Source organism: Mustela nigripes, chromosome 10, assembly GCF_022355385.1.
Source record: "Mustela nigripes isolate SB6536 chromosome 10, MUSNIG.SB6536, whole genome shotgun sequence".
Lineage (NCBI taxonomy): Eukaryota > Metazoa > Chordata > Mammalia > Carnivora > Mustelidae > Mustela > Mustela nigripes.
The window spans coordinates 38968848-38988191 of NC_081566.1; the positions used below are offsets into that span (position 1 = coordinate 38968848).

The 19344-nt window shown below is 55.4% G+C and overlaps 2 protein-coding genes across 2 annotated transcripts in view; both read right to left on the reverse strand.

Moving 5' to 3' along the window:
• CACNA1S (calcium voltage-gated channel subunit alpha1 S) overlaps window positions 1–15008 on the reverse strand; it is a 67093-nt gene extending 52085 nt beyond the window's left edge. Inside the window, exons 1-2 of the mRNA XM_059414074.1 lie at window positions 14857–15008; window positions 13135–13240 (exon numbers count right to left, since the gene is read on the reverse strand). Of these exons, the coding sequence (XP_059270057.1) occupies window positions 13135–13240; window positions 14857–15008 (258 nt within the window). The remainder of the gene's footprint in view (window positions 1–13134; window positions 13241–14856) is intronic.
• Window positions 15009–16782: 1774 nt separating this feature from the next.
• On the reverse strand, window positions 16783–17758 carry ASCL5 (achaete-scute family bHLH transcription factor 5). Its single transcript, XM_059414075.1, has one exon. It carries the CDS (start codon window positions 17353–17355, stop codon window positions 16783–16785), a length of 573 nt encoding a protein of 190 aa, XP_059270058.1. The 5' UTR covers window positions 17356–17758.
• Between the last annotated feature and the right edge of the window lie 1586 nt (window positions 17759–19344).

Genomic DNA, 19344 nt, shown 5'->3' on the forward strand with positions numbered 1-19344 from the left:
CCCCGGCGCCCCTAACAGGCCTGTTTATAGGAATTGTGCCCAACTCGACATGAGCTGGGGAATCACGGGATGCCTTGCTCCATGAAGAGCGGTAAAGGGCCGTCTGGGCCACTCCCTGCCGAGGTGGAGTAGGGGGCCACCACGAAGGGTCTCCTGGGGATGGGCTGGCTCTTTCCTCTCCTCTGTTCCTGTGCTGAGCGGGCTTCCTGGGAGTCAGGCACACCGTGAGGGACAAGAGTAAGGAGGAGGGTGAAGTCAAGTCAGCATTTACGTATTTAAGTGGCTGCAGCCCCAGGGGCAAGATGGTTGAAGTGGGGCTGGGGGGAGGGAAAACAGGGCCCAAAATAGTCACAGCGCTCCCAGGCGGGGCGGCCAGCCACGTCCACGGGAGAGCCGCCCGCACCTGCCACTGCCTGTCTAGGCACCACCAGCCAAGGGTGCTGGCCGAGGGCCCCCAGCCTCACATGGGGTCACTCGGCTTCCACAGGCTGTTACCTCTCCCTGCAGCACCCCTGCGAGCACTGGAACGGGGGCTCCTGGAGCTCTAATGCGCTGCCGTAGGAGCCCTGTGTGTGCACACAACATGGGCGCTCGGCCAGAAGGAGATGGAGGCGGGATATGTCCCTTCTTGAGTTTGGGGACAGTGCTGTCCATGTCACATTGGGTTGCCCCGCAGCCCCGCCAACTGGGGCTCCGTCTTTCACAAGGAATAAGGCACATTCATGCCACAGATGTTTATAAAATGCAGGGCTGTTGGCGGCAGGCAAGACCCGGCTCTCTCTCCCTAAGATCAAAGTTACCAGCCTTCCCTAAACCACCCCAGTTCCCTTCAGCACCCGCTTAAGAGGCCGCCATCAGCAGGCGGGAGGCCGCGGGGGATCGGCGCGCAGTGTCTCATCTGCTCTGCTCTTTTGGACAACCTCCTAACCTCTTGCATCTCGGCTTCCTCGCTTGTAAAACTGAGACCCGCCCACTACCCAGAAGAGTCATCGTGAGGAGTAAACGGCCTCCCGTAAGGGAGTGCCAGCAAAAGGCCTCACACGTTCCAAATGTCAGTAAATCAAGCCATTCTGATGAGAGAGACAGACCTGGGTGCCCTCGTGCAATTCTGTTTTCTGCTCACGCCCTGTTCTCTCGGTTTCCACAGGGCTGTGGTCCAAGGTCGCATCTGTGGGTGGCTCACCGGGTCTCGGCTCAGTCCTGCCCTGAATCCAACATGCTTAAAGCTGAACTTCCTCCTTTGTCCCTGTCTCGGTCAGTGGCACCCAGCTGCCCAAGCCAGGAGCCCAGGGTCCTTCTGGGCTCTTCCCATCACTTTCCCCTAGACCCTGCCCATCAAGTTCAGACTTCTTAATTCCCTGATGCTCCCGAATGCACCCCTGCTGCCCTCACTGCCACAGTTGTCCCCGTATATAGGAATCCAACCATCCGCTGGCCTGCTTTCTCCAATGGCTCCAGACGGCTTACCAGAAAAATCCAAATGCCTTCCCATGGCACCTTAAGGCCCACTATGACCCAACTCCTGCTGCCACCCCTGACTTCCCCGTGGCCTGCTGGCTCCCCACCAGTCACATGGAATGATGTTTGGGTCCCCCAGCTCTCCCCAGCTTAGCTCACAGTGGCCCTTCTGCTCAGAACGTACCTGTGGCCTGTCACCCAAGTAAGACCTGTCACCTAAGAAGGTCCTTCTGGCCCTGCACAGGGAGTGGAAGTCCTGGGTGTCCTCACCTTCTCCTCTAATACTGTGCCTTTCACCAAACTGCAGCCTTCTTGAGACCGTGTGTGTTCTCAGCTGTGGATTCCCCACGGTTTTTCTGCTTCATGGATAAGCTTCATGCTTTCCCCCTCAGGAGTGGTATTTGGGGGGGTGGTCAAGGGTCTCCCTGCACTGAAGGCTGCTCAGACTCTCTGGTGGAGGTGGTTGGGGGAGATTTTGTGGCCTGACCCCCGCCCCCAATGGTGTTTCTGATTCCCTGCCCCCACAAGAGTCTTCCGCCCACCGCAGGCCTAGCTGAAAATGTGCTGAGCTCAGGGCTTTTTGCCCCTGCTGTTCCCTCTGTCTGGAACGTTCTTCCCAGATAACCTCTTGGCTCACTGTCTGCTTTCTTTTGGATCCCAATTCGAATGCCACCTTATCACCGAGGTGCACCTGTCACTCCCTGTCCCCTCGCCCCTCTCCATCTCCTTACCCTCCTTTGTTTTCATCTTTAGCAGTGATCACCACGTAGTGTACCACACAATTCTTTCTTTCTTTCAACTCTTTCCCTTGGCCTGAATATAAGGTCCAGGAGAACAAGGCCTTGGCTTTGTCCAGCGCTCTGTCACCCACATCTAGAATAGTTCCCCACTGACACCAATCTTTGTGATCAGAGGAAGTGAGCCAGTGTCCTTAGCGCGCTGCTTCTCCGGGTCCAGCCTGGAGAGCGGGGCTGTCCACAAACCATTGTTACCGCTCTGAGGCAAGGGCAGCCACGGAAAATAAGCATTTGGAGATCGTGACAGCGACTCGCCACAAGTTCTCAGCACGTGGGCGGACTACAGGCTCAGTCTGGGCTTGGCGAGTCTCACGGGATGCGCGTCCCATGAAGTGGGCAGGACCCCCGACCCATCCACAGTGGACGGTAAATTGGAAGCAACAGACTGGTCTTTCTCCACAAATCATCTGAGAATCTCTATTTAGAGCATATTGTGCAGCCTGGCACAGAGCAAGTGCTCAAGAAATGTTTGTTGAATGAATACTAAAATACAGTAGAAAATCATCATCTCTCCTGCAAAATAATTTAAAGGGAGGTGCTGATACTGCATTTATACTGTGAAATACAGATTATGGGCTTCACCCTGCTAATGGCACAGAGCTTCTAAAACACCTGGAATTTCCTAAGTGATGAGAGTGACAAAGGTGTCTTTTGTTATTTTAATGAGATAATGGCTTTCAGAGGAACCAACCATGGAATTAGAAGGTTAGAATTTATAGTCCCATCCCCTTATCCTCCAGGGAGAGGAAAGGGGCTGAAGGTTGACTCCATCACCAATGGGCAATGATTTAACCCACCGTGCCTATGTAATAAAGCCTCCATGAAAAGCCAAAAGTACAGGGTTCAGAGAGTTTCTGAGTCAGTGAACAGTGGAGCTGCAGGGAGTGTGGAACACTCAGAAAGCATGGAAGCTTCGTGCCCTTTTCCCCCATACCCCGAGGTCAAGGTATGCATCTCTTCCATCTGGCTTTTCCTGAGTTACATCCTTTTATAGTGAGCCAGTGACGGAGCCGGTAAAATGATTTGCTGAGTTCTGTGAGCCACTCTAGCAAAGGAATCAAACCTAAGGGGAGGGTCATAGGAACCTCCTATCCTTAGCCTGTCAGTCAGAAGCAGAGATAACAACCTTGCTTCAGAACTTGCTATTGGCTTCTGAAGTTGGGGGTGCTGTCAATCTGGTAGGGCTGAGCCCTGAATCTGTGAGATCTGGTGTTCCGTCTAGATAGGCAATGTCATAATTCGTTCCAGTTGTCGGACACCCAGCTGGCGTGAGAGTGTTTCTTGGTGGTGTGGGGAAATCCCCCCATACGCCCTAAAACTGGGTGCAGAATCAACACAGGTGTAGCCTCGGGGTCTCTACTCCTAAGAAGGGACACTACACTGCAGGCTCTGAAAGGGAATGACAGCTCTGATTGATTCCCTGGCCCTCCTGACCTCCTGGGAGGATCGTGCTTTGGGAGAAGCTTTGGGAGAAGTCCGGCTTTGGGCGAAGCCGGCTTCCTTCAAGGGCCTTCGCTGCCACGTGTCCCCTTCAGGGAGTTCTTGTCTCTCCACAAACAGACCTCTAACCGGGGCTTCCAGGGGCACCTCTTGGCCAGAGGTAGGCCTGGTGTAAGGCGCTGACCCACAGGCCTTGCCCCAGCTCCTGGGGGCGTTAAAGCTGGACACTCCTGAAGTCCTGGGCTGAAAAAGGCAAGGCTCAGACTGCACTCCCCTCACCCTCCTTCTGTCTCTATTTTCCAGCTGCCTTCCAGCCATAAGGGTCAGTCAGTCCTGCCGTCTGCTCCCCCCTCTCCCCGGCCTGTACTGGCCTTGAGGGAAGATGGCGGGAGCTGGCTGCTCCCTGTCTGGGACCAGAGAGGCAGCTGTTACCACATCCTCCTCATCCCCACCCCCACACTGCAGCCTGCAGGAAGACTGGACTGGACTCCCGTCTCCCAGGCCCCCAGCAGCCCCCTTTAGGGCTTAGGAAGAACCATAAGAGCCAAGAGCAGGGCTAAGAAAGGAGCCGGCATGGCTCAGCCAACGGGCTCCCTGAGAAGGGGGTTTGCCATCACCATGCCCTCCCCACCACCTGGGCCTGGGTCTCCTTCCTTAGGGTCAACCCCTTGTGATCTGTTAGCACACAAATCCTCCTGGTGGAAGGGCATTCTTTCATATTTGTTGTTAACTTTTGAAGGCACATTTGCTTCAAGGAGCCAAAGTGAGTTTGGCTGAGGGAGGGGGAACCCAGGGTACATGGAGAGGGCTCAGGCTGGCTGGTGGGGGGCTCCGTATGGGTATCTCCCCACAGCCCTTCATGCTCGTGGGCCTCACAGCAAGTGCTCGAAGCAGGCTGGCTGGGTGCTGCTATTATAAGATACTTTGCTAACATAAATGATTGTTTTCCCCCTGATTCATCCCCTGTCTTGCTCCCATAAGCAGACAGCAAGGCTGAGTCTCCTGCCCCAGGAGAGGTTGTGCCAGGGCCCCAGGCCTTCATTTTCTGAAGTCTGAACCCACCATGTAAGAACGGGTTGAAGAGAAGAGTCTATCTCACAAGCAAAACAGAGATGACCCCAGGGTTAAGAAGCCTCTGGGGTAGATCGGGTTGGGGGTCTTCTTCCTCATCAAGCCCGAAAGATGTAGCAGGGTCTGGGAGGAGGCCTCGGGGCGCCCCCAAGAAAGCAGGGTCCCTTCTTGCCAAGGATCCCTGCCCCTTCAGCTTTGCATGGAGACAGTGGAGGGCGGCCTGAGGGGGCCAGGGGGCTGGTACAATAAGGCCTCATGTGGGATGGACAGAGCACCTGTGACCCTTAACCCTGCCTGAGATGCAGGGCCCGGCCCAAGCCCAGGGCAGGCAGGCTAACGGAGAGTGGCGAGAATAACCGATGTTCAGGTTCTCCCCATCCAGAGGGATCCAGCTCAGAATCCAGAGAATGCTAATTTCTAGGAAAAATGATATTTCCTGAGCACCTCAATTCTAGACAAATGTTCAGCCCTGCTACACTGTTTTTCCTACTTCCCAGCTAAGGAGAGTGGGGCTTAGAGAGGGAACCAGGGTGCCTGAGGCCAAGAGGGTTTGTCCCACCTGCCGTGACCGAGACAAAGAATTTTCTACTAAATCAGCCTGGTGTCCGGTGACCACACCATTCACGGGGTGACCAGGGTCCTGGCGTCTATCTCCATGACCACCTCAGCCTCCAGGTTTGGAAAATGACCCGTTCAGGCGTGAGGAATGTAGCTATATTTAGCCTGATGGACTTTTACCTAAATAGATGTGATCTGAGTGGGCCTCTCCTGCCATCCTGCTTCCCCTGCCCTTTCCACACAGAACTATACTCTCCCAGGTCTTGGTAGGTCAGACATGCTAGGGCTTTCTACCCAAGCAAGACCGTGGAGCGGAGAGTAGCAGGAGGCATCTGCATACTTGCGGTGGTGGTGAAAGGTGGGGTGAGGGGAGACTGGGGTGCCCAGGCTGGGAGGGCATGGGAGACCAGTACGTCTTAGGTAATCATAGTGCTAGCTAAGATATATTCAGCACCCACTTACATACCAGGCTTTACTCGAGCCACATACATGCATTTAATCCTCACGGAACCGTGTAAGGGAGGTACTCCTACCCTCATCTTACAGAAGAGGAAACTGAAGCACAGAGGGGTTAAGTGATTTCTCTGGGAACACACAGCTATTATGCAATAGAACAATAACGTGAACCTAGACGGTTTCCTTCCAGGGTCGGTGGTCTCAGTCAACAGGCCATGCCAGGAAGGGAGAGAAAAACAGCAAGCCTGGGATGCCTGGAGGGCTTTGTCAGGTCTTGCCCATGTCTGCCATGGCCCCGTGGCTGTGTTCTTGGAGTGCTGGTCCGACAGAGAAGGAAAAGAATGAAAACCGCACAACCCCTGTGAGCCAGGGGGGATGTGACGCCATTGCCCTGATTGATGTAAGAGTTCTGCAAGGGTCGCTATCGTGGTCCCCTGTGAGGTGACTGAGGCTCAGAGCGTTCAAGAAGCTGCCAGAAATCCAGGTTGGAGGCTGGTTGTCTGATGTGCAAGCCCTTTGTTTCTCTCCCCTCTGACTCCCCCAAAGTCTGCACAACTTGGACAGGGCGCCCAGGGGTTCTTCCAGGTTTCCGTTGTTCATTCCCCCCCACCACCCCGGTCTGCAGCTGTGCCCTGTGCAAGAGGCACAGAGTGGGGGTGGGGAACGCTAAGCCCCCAGAAGGGAAGCTGAGTCCCTGCAGTGAAAGAGGGCAAGCTTCAAGGTGGGGCCGGTAGGCAGCTTTCATTTCACTTTGCCAGACCCTGTACAGTGACCCAGACTCCATCACCTGGGTCCCGCCCGGATCTCCAAAGAAAAGGCCAGAGCTGGGGTCCATCCGAGGCCGGAGGCTCTCCAGATGGTGAGGTGGAGTGGGCTGTGGGCCGCAGGAGTCCGCAGGCACATTCCAGACTCTATAAAAAGACAAGTGCGCTGGATGCCAGAGGCTTAGGCTGCAGCCTTACGCAGAAGACTGCACAGGAACCTGAACCCCAGGAATGTACTGGGGCATGGCCGAGTCTGCTGACATGGGCGGGCTGGCAGGCGTGGGCCCACTGCTCTCCGAGGGCCAGGCCTGGGGAAGCTGGGGAGGTGGGGGCCAGGGACAAGCTGAAAGGCTGAATCCCGCTCGCCTGGCCCTGCCCCGGGGACCACCAAGGCTCACCTAACCGGTATGCCGAAAATCATCCAGAACTTAGAAGTTAGACAAAGGGAGGTCATCATGTCCTTATAAGGTCACGTTGGAGCATTTTGTAACAGGCCTGGCCAAGGACTATTTCATCTAGGACAAAGTCTGTCAGCCCCGGCCTTATTCACATTGTAAGCCGGAGAATTTTCTGGTGGAAGGACGTCCTCCTAGGCATCGTGGGATGTTAGCAGCACGCCCCGCCTCTACCTGCTAGATCCCAGGAGTGTGAGAATGGTCCCCACCAGTTTCCCAGCATTGCCAGATTTCCTTTCCCTCCCCTCCCCTTGCAAACCCCTGAGCTGGGGGAAGGTACCTGTCCAACTCTCACACTTCTGTCCTGTAGAGATGCAAATGATTTCTGCCTGCTAGAAAACATAACGCCAGTGGGTGACTGTTTCTTTGCCCCGTGGGACATCAGGTAGCCCGGTGTCTAACCTGGGAATCTTATTCCATCATTTCTTTCTCCAATATCATACACTTCTGTTCCTCTAATTCTCTTAGAATCAGCTTTACCCTCCTGTTCGTTCTCTTCTAGGTTGAATTACTCTTTGAGCTGCGTTCCTTCTTTATTTTAATCAGAGTCATGTTTGCACTGTTTGAAAAGCATACTCAGACACGGGGCTATTTTGAGGATGAAGTGAGATAATGCAGCAAAAGCGATCAATTCCCAGTCTGTGCCCAATAATTAGTAACTCTGATCCTTGTTGCTTTTCCATATGAGTGTCCTCGGGCTGCTCAAGGCTGGGGTGGTGATGCTTCCAAAGTCCCCTTTAACTCAGTCAGGGGTCTCCCCTAGGAGCAGCATTCCTTCAGACTTCAGGGAGCAAATGGGCCTTCCAGGACCAGAGCTGGCTTGGGAGCGTCTTGGTCTAGGTTGGGGGCTAGGGCCCTGAGTTCCGGTCTTGGCTTCCAACTGCCCCTGGACGTCTCACTGCCCTTTTGCTGGCCCCCATGGTGACTCTGTGTCTATTCCCTCCTCCTGCTTCTCCGACAAATGGTGCCTTTTGTGACCTACAACCGCAGCCTTCTCTTTCTTGGGAGAATTCCAGGACAGGGCTGTGTTCGACGCCGGCTTCCCAAGCTTAAGGCAGGCTTCTCTCTTGGGCACATGGAGTCCGGTCCAGAGAGAGGCTGAGGCTGGGTGCTCTGAGCATCCGTTCTGGCCTGGGCAGGCAGCAGTTTTCCAATCAGGAAAAAACAGGGTTATGGCAAGGGACTGGGGCCTGCTCTCATGGGACTCCTTCCTGCGCCGCTCGCCAGGGAAGCAGGGATGGTCGTCCTCTCCTCATATCAAGAAAACCACGTCAAGATGCCCAACACAGGGTACAGGCCTGCCCACACAGCCCACTGGGCATGTGCAGTGATTTAACCTCCCAGTGCCTCAGTTTACTCTTCTGTAAAAATGAGAAAAACAATACTACCTGCCTTGTGGAGTGTTGTGGGCAATAAATGAGGTCATGCATGTACAGCATTAGAATAGGTCCTGCACAATCGTGGGTGCTCAGCAAACACTGCGTGCTGTTGGTGGTGAGGAAGGGGCGGAGAATAATTTGCTGGAGAAGGGGGTTGGGGTGGCCAGGGAAGCCATTCAGAGAGGTTGGAGGTTTCAAGGAGTGAAAATGAAAAATCTAAGAGAAATCAGGGACAGATAGCAGGTGGGGTAAAGAGGAATTTTTTTTTTTTTTTTTAATGTATAATCCTTTGGGCATAGCCTTTGAATCTAGAACAACCCAAGGGTCTCTGTGATTAAGGCCTTGTGACTAGGGAGCCTGTTCTGAGACACTGTGATTTCTGTATAATAAAATTCCTTATGTTGAGAGAAGGGAAGCCACAGCACACCTGGTCTTGATTCATCCAGTAACTTCTCTCAAGTATCTGACGTTACCCCCATCTTACCAGGGAGGGGACTGAGAGCACAGAGAAGACAAATAACATGTCCAAGATCACACAGCTAGGATATCAATGGTCCTGGACTCAAAAGCATACATCAGTAGCTCCGGGACCCACTTTTCCCCAACCTGGCTGATTTCAGAGCTCCTCTCCCACTCTGCCGTGAGGATACACAGCTGGCCAGGACATTAGCGTCCCTGACCCACCATGTCTCCCCAGAACTCCCCTGCCCTCCCTGGACCTCAGTGTCTCTTCTGTTCAGGAAAGACCCCGTTTCCCCCCCACTGGCACAGAACAGGGAGAATTCGGGTGCAGGGGGGAGCCTCAGCACCGTCCATCACCTGCAGCAAGAGCTTACAGGTGGGGAGGGAAGGAGATGGGCAGCAGGAGAAAGCTCCTGGCGGGGGTGGGGGGGGCACCCAGACTGTGCAGGGGAGCCTGACCCACAGACGGGTGTCAGGGCGTCTTTCCCACAGTGGAGGGTGCCGGCCACCTCCTGACTCTGTTCGCACACAAAACCACTGTGGGAAGCCTTCCTCGCCTCCTGACCCGCCCTGCCCCCTACCTCTCACCCATCCAATGCTCAGGCCTGCAAAGCCAGTCGCCTGGCGAGCGCTGGCACCTGCATGTCAACATGACAGAAACCAAAAATCACTGTCCCTCCTCCCACCTCAGCCTGCTCCTCCCTGGGTGCTGCCCGTCTCGTAAAGCGATACCGCCACCTGCTCTGTCACCTACTCTGAAACCCCAGCGTCATCCTTGCCTCTTGTTCCCCTCCCCCCCACACCTCCCCACATCCCTCAGGCACCCAGACCCGCTGAGCCATCGCCTCGCTATCTCTCCACGTCATCCTCTCTCCCATCAGGCCTCAGTTCCAGTCTCCCCCACTTCCTGCCTGGACAACTTCATAGCCTCCCCCCTCCTCTCCCAGCTTCCCCTTCTCATCGCCCCCCTCCCCCAGTCCCCCCTCTACGCGGTGGTCCGAGAGATTTTTTCCAGGTTGCAAACTCATCCCTCAACCTCTTGCTTCCAGCACCTCGCTCATGGGGCTCCCTGCGGAGGCATCCACAAGCTCTCCCCTGGTGTTAAAATATAAAGCATTTTAACACCAGGGGAGAGCTTCCTTCCATGGTTTCCTTTTCAACCTGTCACGGGGCTTTTAATTGCCTATTTACTGCTGGGGGGGTGGTGGCGAGTGCGGACCCTCGCAGGCACTCCCCAGCCTCCTCCATGACCCACTCACCATCCAGCAGCCAGACCGCCTGTCTCTTGGCTGGAGGTGGGGAAGTAGAGGCAGGCCTCTCCCTTCCCACAGCCTTGCTGCCTCCACCCAAAGCGACAGCCAGCACAGGGGTATGGTGGCCTCTGCTCCAGGAAACACGGAGTATCTGCTTGGGGGACGAGCCGTTGGCTCCACCTGGCAGTCATTCACGGAATGGGCTGTGACCTTGTCAACCTAGGGTGGGGACTGCCCTTGCCATACCCTATCTTGAGACACCCAAGACCCTCGTGTACCCAACCCTGACCCTGGCCCAGGACACCAGCAGGGAGAGACGGAGCAGTGTCTGTCCGTTGAGGTGGGAAGCTGGTAGGAGGCGGCGGGGGGCGGGGGGGAGGGAGAGGGGAGCTGGGAGTGGGCCATGGCTCCAAGCCACTGGTCCATGTACCTCCATATACCATTGTCCCATTGGTCTTCACTCACAAAATAAGGATTCAGAGATAAAATCGTTTTAATTTCCTGTACTGTAACCACAGATCATTAAACCTCAAGCATGGGACTCTTCTGAGTGTGGGCCCCAGAGCGACTACATAGGTCACATCCCCATGAAGTTGGCCCCTTCTTCATCCTTAGCATCTCAGGATAAACATCTCATCCTCTGGGAAGGACTAGGTCCTCCTCCAGTGTTCATAGTGTCCCAAATCTTATACACTTCCCATCTCATTTTATCTATAATTTAAGTGTAATTGGTTTAATTATATTATGTTTAATTGATTTAATTAATTAAGCCCTGGGAAGATTAGAACTATGTCTACTGGCCCCAGCATGGGCCAGGGATGTAATAGGCACTAAATAAAAATTTATTAAATGAATGAGAAAGTTAATGAAGGATTAGTCCTTGGGCCTCCCTTCTTAAAAACTACCGGTTGTTTTGGATGACCTGAAAGTCCCTAACCTCTCTCAGATACCTATAAATCATCCAATATAATAAGAGAGAGATAAATATCTGATTTCCCTTCCTTCTGGTCTAATTCCTCTAATTTTCCTCCTGCTGGATTGTGTGGAGATGAACATATAATTGACAAGTGGGAATTAAGAGTCCACAGCTAGGGGCTGGCTCAGTGGGTTAAAGCTTCTGCCTTCAACTCAGGTCATGATCCCAGGGTCCTGGGATTGAGCCCTGCATCGGGCTCTCTGCTCAGCAGGAAGCCTGTTTCCTCCTCTCTCTCTGCCTGCCTCTCTGCCTACTTGTGATCTCTGTCTGTCAAATAGATAAATAAAATCTATAAAAATAAATAAATAAATAAAAAGAGTCCACAGCTGGAAGCTGGCTCTGTGACCCTGAGTATCACCTACCCTCTCTGGGCTTCACCCCAAAGGGATCAGATTAGGATCCCTCATTGATTGTTAATAGTCTGTCTCACCTTGACATTTGAAGTGATATTCACTGCTTTGGAAAGGTTTCTGGTAAGGTTTTCCTCTTCCAGAAACTCATCATCTTGTGTCTGTGAGCTCTAGACCTTGCCCAAGGCTTTGTAACTCCAGCCCACAGGTTAAAAGAAAGTGCACAGGACCTGGTGAAATTTTTAGGGCAGCCATTTTGTTTCAAGATGGAAGATAACAGACCCAGTAACTTAACCCCCTCCAGAGAGCAATTTTTTTTTGAAAGTAGTCAACTTCTTAAGGAGTTGAAATGGAACAAAGGCCCCAAAATATGAAATCCTGAAGAGTGGGGGGAACCTAGAGCCCTCCTGGATTCAGGGACACTGAATAAAAAGCCAGTCTTGTGGAAGGCTCAGAGCCCCCTCCCGGGCTTGGTCGTACGGGTCCTGCCTACAGTTCATCTCACTCTCCTTCCACACTCAGGAGCTCAGAGTTTTTTCTGTTTATAGCCAAGCACACACTTAAAACCCCAGCTTCTTACCAGCTCAAGATAGATTCCCATGGAAACGGGCAGAAAAGAGAGGCAAAGATAAATATCTTTCTTTCAGGCTCCGGATGCATGTTAATTGGCCTCCTCCCTCCCATCCCTGTGGTACAAATGCAGGACAAAGCCTGTCAAGATGGTGGGCCCATTGTCCTGTCTCCTCGGAGGGGCCAGACTGTAAATGCCTGAGAGCTCAGTTTCTTATGAAGGCTTCCCCTAGAAGTCCTCTCGCTGTCACCACATGGGCAACACAGTGATAATGAGAGCAAGTCCTAAAGTCAGAGAGGCCTGAGTTTGAGACCCTGTGGCAGGATTTGCATGTGGGGTGACCCTGGGCAAGTTACTCAAACTCTCAGAGCCTAGATTTCCTTGTCTTTTATGTGGATTTAACAGTGTTGCCTCACAGGGGGTAGTTAAGAGAATTAAGTAAGACAATAACGTAAAATATTCAGCACAGAGGCATCCAGTAAGCACAGCATAAATGGTAACCATGTTTACTACTGTCTAGCTGTTACGTCTAGTCAGCGCTTCACCTCCACAGGGCACGGTCTTCTCATCTGTAAACACCAGTGATGTGGGGAGGAGATAGGACAATGGGATCCTGGAAAACCCCTTCCAGATCCGGCATTTCTGTGTCCATGTTATCGGTGAAGGAGCGAGGAGAATGTAGTCTAGCGCTCTAGAACACATGCTCTCTCGGAATCCCTAGATTCCACTCTCCCAGGAGGCAAGCTCCTTCTGGATAAGGTCCCGGAAAGGGAAAGTAGCCCTCGGCCTCCCTCACTCTGTAGCTGACCTTACTAAGCCTCAGTTTCCACATCCGTCAGATGGCACCACTTTAAGGGGTTGTTGTGTGGATTTTCTGAGCTTCCCCTAATCAGATGCTTAGCACAGTGCTTGGGCACAGGGAGTCCTTGCTCAGTGCTGGCCAATATTCCAGAATCCAGAGTTAGCAGGTTTGCCCTGCAAAGCTGTCGAGTGGCTCAGCCGTGCAGGTGGCTGGAAGGGTGGGGTCTGTCTCCTCAGGAGACAGGAGCTCCAGCACCCCCCCAGCAGGCAGTCCACCAAGGGGGCATCCCTCAGCCTGGGGCTGCAGGCCCATGGGTTGGGGGGGCAGGAGGACCTCTCTTACCAGGCCAAGGTTCAGAGTGTTGTTGTCATCTTCTGGCATGGGCAGGTACACAGCCAGCGCCACACAGTTGGCAAAGATGGTGAGCAAGATGATGGTCTCAAAGGGTCTGGTGTCAGGGTTAAGGAGAGTGGGGTGTGGGATCGGTAGCGTTAAGGGGAGCGGTGCCCTACAGTACGGGCCCCTGTTGCTCCTTCCCTGCTCTGCTGCAGGTTACAGAAATGGCCAGGTTCTCCTCGGGAACAGGTAACTTCCACTTAGCCGTGAGGGCAACTTGAGGCGCCAGCAAGCTCCTGCCCATTCCCCAACCCTACCTGTCCACTATCCTGAGATGCCATGATTTTCTGAGATTCTGGCCAGACAATATGGGGGGCTCACTCAGAGAACTGGCAAGGGCTGCTGGGGGCTGAATATCCAGAGGACGGGACGGGAAAGGGGAACCTGCAGAGGTGGTACCTGAATCAACACCACCACCCCCCCGCCCCGCCCAACTGGGTCAGCGGCCCACCCCGCCCCCTCCCCAGCCACACTCACACGCTGGGGTGCGCATCCCACACCCACTCACGCCTCCCTCCCAGACACACCCATCCCCTTCACAGTCATTTCCCAGAGGGCACCCCTGGGGCCCATTCCTTTGTGGGAGAGCCCGGCAACCCATCCCATAGTCTGAGCCACTGGAAAGCGGGTGGTGGAGGGGGGGTCCGGTTGGGGGATGGGAGGCACGGTGCACAGAAGGTCTGGACCGACCACCGGCTTCTCTTCCTGCCAGGGTTTGAAAAGAGGTGGGCCGCAGGGGCGGAAGCTGCAGAGGAGAAGGCGCAGAGGTACAGAGGATGTAGGAGAGAGAACCCACCGGGAGAAACTCGATTCCCTGGGTGCTGCATGTCACCAGGTTGGGGGGGGCAACTCCGATCCCCGCCTTTCCAACTGGTCCCAAGTTTTTCTTATCCTTCCCTTTAGCCCTTAGTCTCCTATCTTCTAGGGAACAGCTGGTGGGTGCCCAGTCTTCCAGAACCTACAGAAATATTTCAAATATTCCTGACCTCTCTCTCTGAGAAGGCACTTGACCAGCCCTTCCCCCCAATCTCCTTCCCCAAATAACCAGATATTTTCATCGGTCTTCCTCTCAGAGCTAATGCAAACAGAGAAAGGGTTGGCGAGTCCCAGTCCCCAGCATGGTATGTCTGAGTTATTACCGCCGGGCATCTCGGCCTGCTCCCCGAGCCCCCCGCAGCAGTCCTTTGTTCAAGGCCATTTCTCTCTTGACTCCATCCTCAGCCAGACGCCCCCTCACTCTGCAGTCTCTGTGCCTTCACACCCTCCCATCAAGGGTGGAGGGAACTTTCTTGTAGAGGCCCTACTTCTTTCTCTCCTATCCTATATCAGAATGAGATTGTTGCCTCACACCCCTCAGTGGAGCCCCACGGTAACAGGGTTTGGGCACACGTGTGAACTGCCCCCGGTCCCTTCCGCAGATGGTTGTCACCAGGCCTGGGGCCAAGCACTCAGGCCGCAGCGGCCCCGTCAGGTCCTCCTGCTGCTCCCCTCCCTCTCAGCTGAAGCTTTCCATTCCAGAGGCTCCTTATCCTCTTCTGGGGCAGTGCACCCCATCTCCAGGTCCCCAGGCCCCTGGGCCCCCAAAGTCTGGGTTCTGTGACTATCCCCTGCCTCCCTCTCCCACATGACAGAGGCTCTCCCCGACAGCCCGGAGGTCCCAAAGGATACTTCCATTCCACGATGTTGATGCAGGCCTTCCTCAGGGGGTTCTGGAGGGTCAAGCAGAACAAGGCCCGGGGCGGCCTTGGCAGAATCTCCGGAACCGGCTTCTTGGGCTGTTTCTTCCTCAGACCCTCATCCTGGGGTGAGGACGGCTCCATGGCTTTCCTGGCAGTCTCGCTATCTCCTGTCCCCCACCCCGCTGCCCTCCTCTCCCTCCGTCCCCAGTGCCCCCACCTTGGGGACTGGACCGGCTGAGCCTGCTGGGCCACGCGTGCCCTGCTGAGCCAGCCCAGGGGCGGGGGCGGGAGGATTACTTTCCCTGCTCCCAGCAAGTAAAATTAGCCTCCACTGGCTCCCTGCTGCCTGGCCTGAGCTCCTGAGGCCAGGCAGCTGTCATTCCTTCCCAGCCCAGCCAGGGACATCCCAATATGTCCCTGAGGAGGTTGGTAGGGGGGCGGAGGAAGGAAATTTCACATGGGCCTGGGGTGGGGGCGGTGGGAGGCAGGATGGAAGGCTTCAAGGCTGGGGCCATAGAGAGTTCAGGAAGGGGGGTGATCTATCATATGGAGCCTTGAACTGCGGACGGGCTCCCTCATGCCAGGATGAGCTTCCCCTGGTCCCTAGCCCTATGGCACCCTCCAGTAAAGGTGCCGGGTGGCCTGGTTCAGCACAACTACACCACACCTCCATCCATCTCAGAGCCTGCGGCCAGCTCCCAGGCCAAACTTCCCCACCCAGGCGCACCTCCGTCAGGGAAAGCTAACTTCTTCACGCTGGGGTGAAAGGCTCCCTCAGAAGAACCTTGAACGTGCACACCAGGCATGTACTCTCCTCCCTCAACCCCTCCAGCACCTAAGTTGCACAAAGCTCCTGTCTCCTGCCTGGGACTCCGGTCCCTGCCCCACAACGGTCCATGCTGTACACTAAGCTCCGTGGAAACGTTAACTGAACGCAGAGCTAACAGAACACCCCACACCGTCAGCAGGAAGTGCTCTGAGCCGCAGGTGGCAGTGACAACTGAGGTAGACAACGACCTGGAATCACAAAACCTGACAAATCTTTTATTTGACCTCTTGGTACAAAGACAGTGCCATATGGTCCCATTACCCACAGAGGGATACGGTCTGAGGGGGGAAAACGCAGTTCTCAAGCAACCTGGGGGGAAAGGGGATGAAAAAGCTACACTGAGGATCCGGAGTAGGGTTGCGGGTGGGTAATCGCCCTCCAGCAAGGAAGCCAGGGGGCGCCACCAAGGCACTCACGTGGCTTCTTCCCAAGCCTGATCTGGCCCAGCGAGTGCAAGCTTCGGTCTGGCCTTCTGTCCCGGCCTCAGGGTTGGGGAGGGGGGCCGGTGGTGGTCGGGGGGAGGCGGTGGCAAACAAGCTCCCCGAGTGGACGCTAGGATGTGAGGCCATCTCGTGGACAGCAAGGGCATGGCTCATCCCAATCAAAGACCGGCCAGACACGGGGGTGGGGGCCACCCGTGGCGACAGATTCGGAGAGGGCCACCACAGCGGGTGGTGCACAGCCCGGAGCTGAGCTCCGACTTTCCGCAGCGCGGGACTCAAGCAGAGCTGGAGGCCGGCTCAGGGACGGCCCTCCTGGGTTGCCCTGCTGCGGCCTCGTGCGCGCGCGGCGCGCGCCCGAAACTTCCCCCGGCCCTGCGCCCTCACTGCACCGACGGGGCTCCTCCGGTCTCTACAGTGCACCTCTATCCCCCTCCCTGCTCCTCTGCCCCAGGCTGGAAGGAACGGGGTCGGTGGTGACTGTGGCGGAGGGACGGAGTAGCAGACACGCAAGCGCGGCGGCCCCGCAAATGCCGGGGACCTGCGCTGCACCATGCGTGACCTGGCAGTCCCGGGCTGCTCTCCGGAGTGGGACGGCCCTGGCGGACTCCGCTCCCCGCCCCCGCACCCCCGGCCGCGGTCCGGATCAGTGGCTGGATTCCTCCGACTCAAAGAACGGCGAGGAGGAGAAGCAGGAGGACTCGGACGACTCGGGCACCAGGGAGGCGGGCGCCCGGGCCTCGCCGTCGCGGGGGCAGTCGGGCGGGGAGGCGGCGGGCGGCGCGCCGTCGGGGGCCGCGCTCAGCAGCCCCTGCAGGTACTTGATGTAGCGGATGGCGGCGCGCAGGGTCTCCACCTTGCTGAGCCGCTTCTCGGCCAGCGCGCCCGGGAGGTGGCCGCGGAGGCGTGCGTAGCCCTCGTTGACGCACTTGACCCGCTGCCGCTCGCGCTCGTTGCGCTTCTGGATGAAGGCGGGCTCGAAGGGGTAGTCGTACACCCCGAAGGCCCCGGGGAAGGGCACGTAGGGGAACACGCCCGCGTAGGCGTCATAGTACTGTGGCTCGGCCGGGCCCGGGTACAGCAGTAAGGGCACGTTGCCCAGGGGCTCGGCGGGGGGCAAGGACGCCCGGCGCGGAGGAGGCACGACGCCCAGCTGCATGCAGCTGGGGGGTGCCAGGGGCCGCCGGTCCACCAGGGCCCGGCAGAAGTTATTGTTCATGGTGCCGCGTGGAGCTGGACCCAGAGTGAGACCCTCCCCGAATCGCCCCTGCTTGGGGTGTGCACGGTCCCGACCACCGCAGGGACGAGTCACATCGCCAGCAGCAGCCCTGGGATACCAGGATGGATCAGCACTCCTCTTCGCCCTTTGGGATGGCCTCTGAGGTCTCCCTGACGGGAGTCATCGCTGTGGCCCGGTGTGGCTCCTGGCAGAGGCTCAGCGGCACCCTCTCCGATCCAGCCGATCCAGCCGTTGTGCCGCAGGGCTCCCGGGACCCCTGCCTTCCGCGGCGCCCATGGACAGGGCAGCAGGCCTCGGCACCCCACCTCCTCCTGAGCCCAGCATGGGTATCTCCCACGGGCACTAACCCTGGGACTTCATACTTGGGGCCATGGGCACCCCGTTCTTGCTCCTTACCGCCTTGGGGATTCCCCCCTGCTGCTGGGCCACAAACCGCCGGCTGTTGTGAGGAGTGTGCCCGCTGGGCTCAGGGAAATGTTTCTAAAAAAGGGGAGAGTGAACGTATCAATTAGGAATTGTATAGGGGCTCTTCTGTGTCACCCCACCCCAACCCTCCAAGGGGATTGTAGGCACCTGAGGGGAGGCACCTGTGGCCGCTGAGAAGGACAGGGACAGAGCCGGGTTCAAACCTGTGTTCATCCTTTCATGGCTGGGGGACCCCTCTGTGTCCTGGTTTCCACAAAGGGAGATAATTCAACATCCCTCACAGGACATTAATAATAATATGTGAGAATCAAATGAGAAAAAGTATACTAAAAAACACCTCCTGGGCCCGGCTTATAAAAAGTGCACAGTGACCCTACGATTTAACAATCATACTACTAGGTATTTACCTAAGAATACAAAAATACTAATCCAAAGGGATATATGTACCAAAGTTTATAGCAACATTCTCTACCATAGCCAAATTATGGAACCTGCCCACGCGTCTGTCCTTTGATAGGTGAATGGAAAAAGAAGAGGTGGTATATATCTACAATGGAGTATTATTCAGCCATTAAAAGGGAGGAAACCTTGCCATTTGCAACAACAAGGATGCAGCTGAGAGTATAATGCCAAGAGAAATAAGCCAATCAAAGAAAGACAAATACCATAGGGTTTCACTCATAGAATTGAAGAAACAAAACGAATGAGCAAAGGGGGAAGAAAGAGAGAGAGAAAGAGGCAAACCAAGAAAGAGACTCTTAACTATAGAGAATGAATTGCTGGTGATCAGAGGGGAGGGGGTGGGGGATGGGGATTAGGGAGAGCACATGTGATGAACATTTTGTATCATATGGAAGTGTTGGATTTCTAGATCCGACACCTGAAACTAGTAATTACGCTGTATGTTAACTTACTGGAATTTAAAGTAAAACAAACAAATAAAAAGTGCCTGATGATGTTGTTTCCTTTGAGAGTGGGGATCATTAGGTCTTATGATAGATACCTTCTAGGGCCTTCCATCCAAAGTCTTCCATCAAAGACTGCTTATTGAACTAGCACAGTGGCCACCATGAGTCCCCCAAGGTGGGTAACTCTTTCCTGAAGGAAATGAATCTGATTCTGAGAGACTCGGGTGTTGCTGGGACTTTCCCAGGCCTCTGCCTGGCAGAGCAGCAACACCAAAGCCTTCCTTGCCCCAGTGCCCGTGGATCCCAGCTGTGCCCTCTCACCCCGGCCTGGGCTTCTCCTTTGTGGCACTTTTCTCTTTTCTCTCACCTCTGTGTGCGCAGAGCCCGGCCCAACTCCTGGCCTGGAGCGGACGCTGCTATGCAAAAGTTTGTTGAGCGGGCCAGAAGTCTGGGCAGAAAGTTGGGCTTGTCGGGGTCGGGTTCAGTTACACACAGCCTCTCCCAGGCTCTAGGAAGCTGTTATCTCGGAAATTAAGTGGCCCACACTGAATTTAAGTGCCACCAACCCTCATTACATGTGGTGAACAGATTCAGCCTGGGTCTAGTTTCCTCCAGAAATCCTCTCAGGCCCTGT

Excerpts from the sequence above, each read along its gene's own strand:
- ASCL5 (XM_059414075.1), bottom strand. The coding sequence starts at position 17,355 with ATGAACAATAACTTCTGCCGGGCCCTGGTGGACCGGCGGCCCCTGGCA.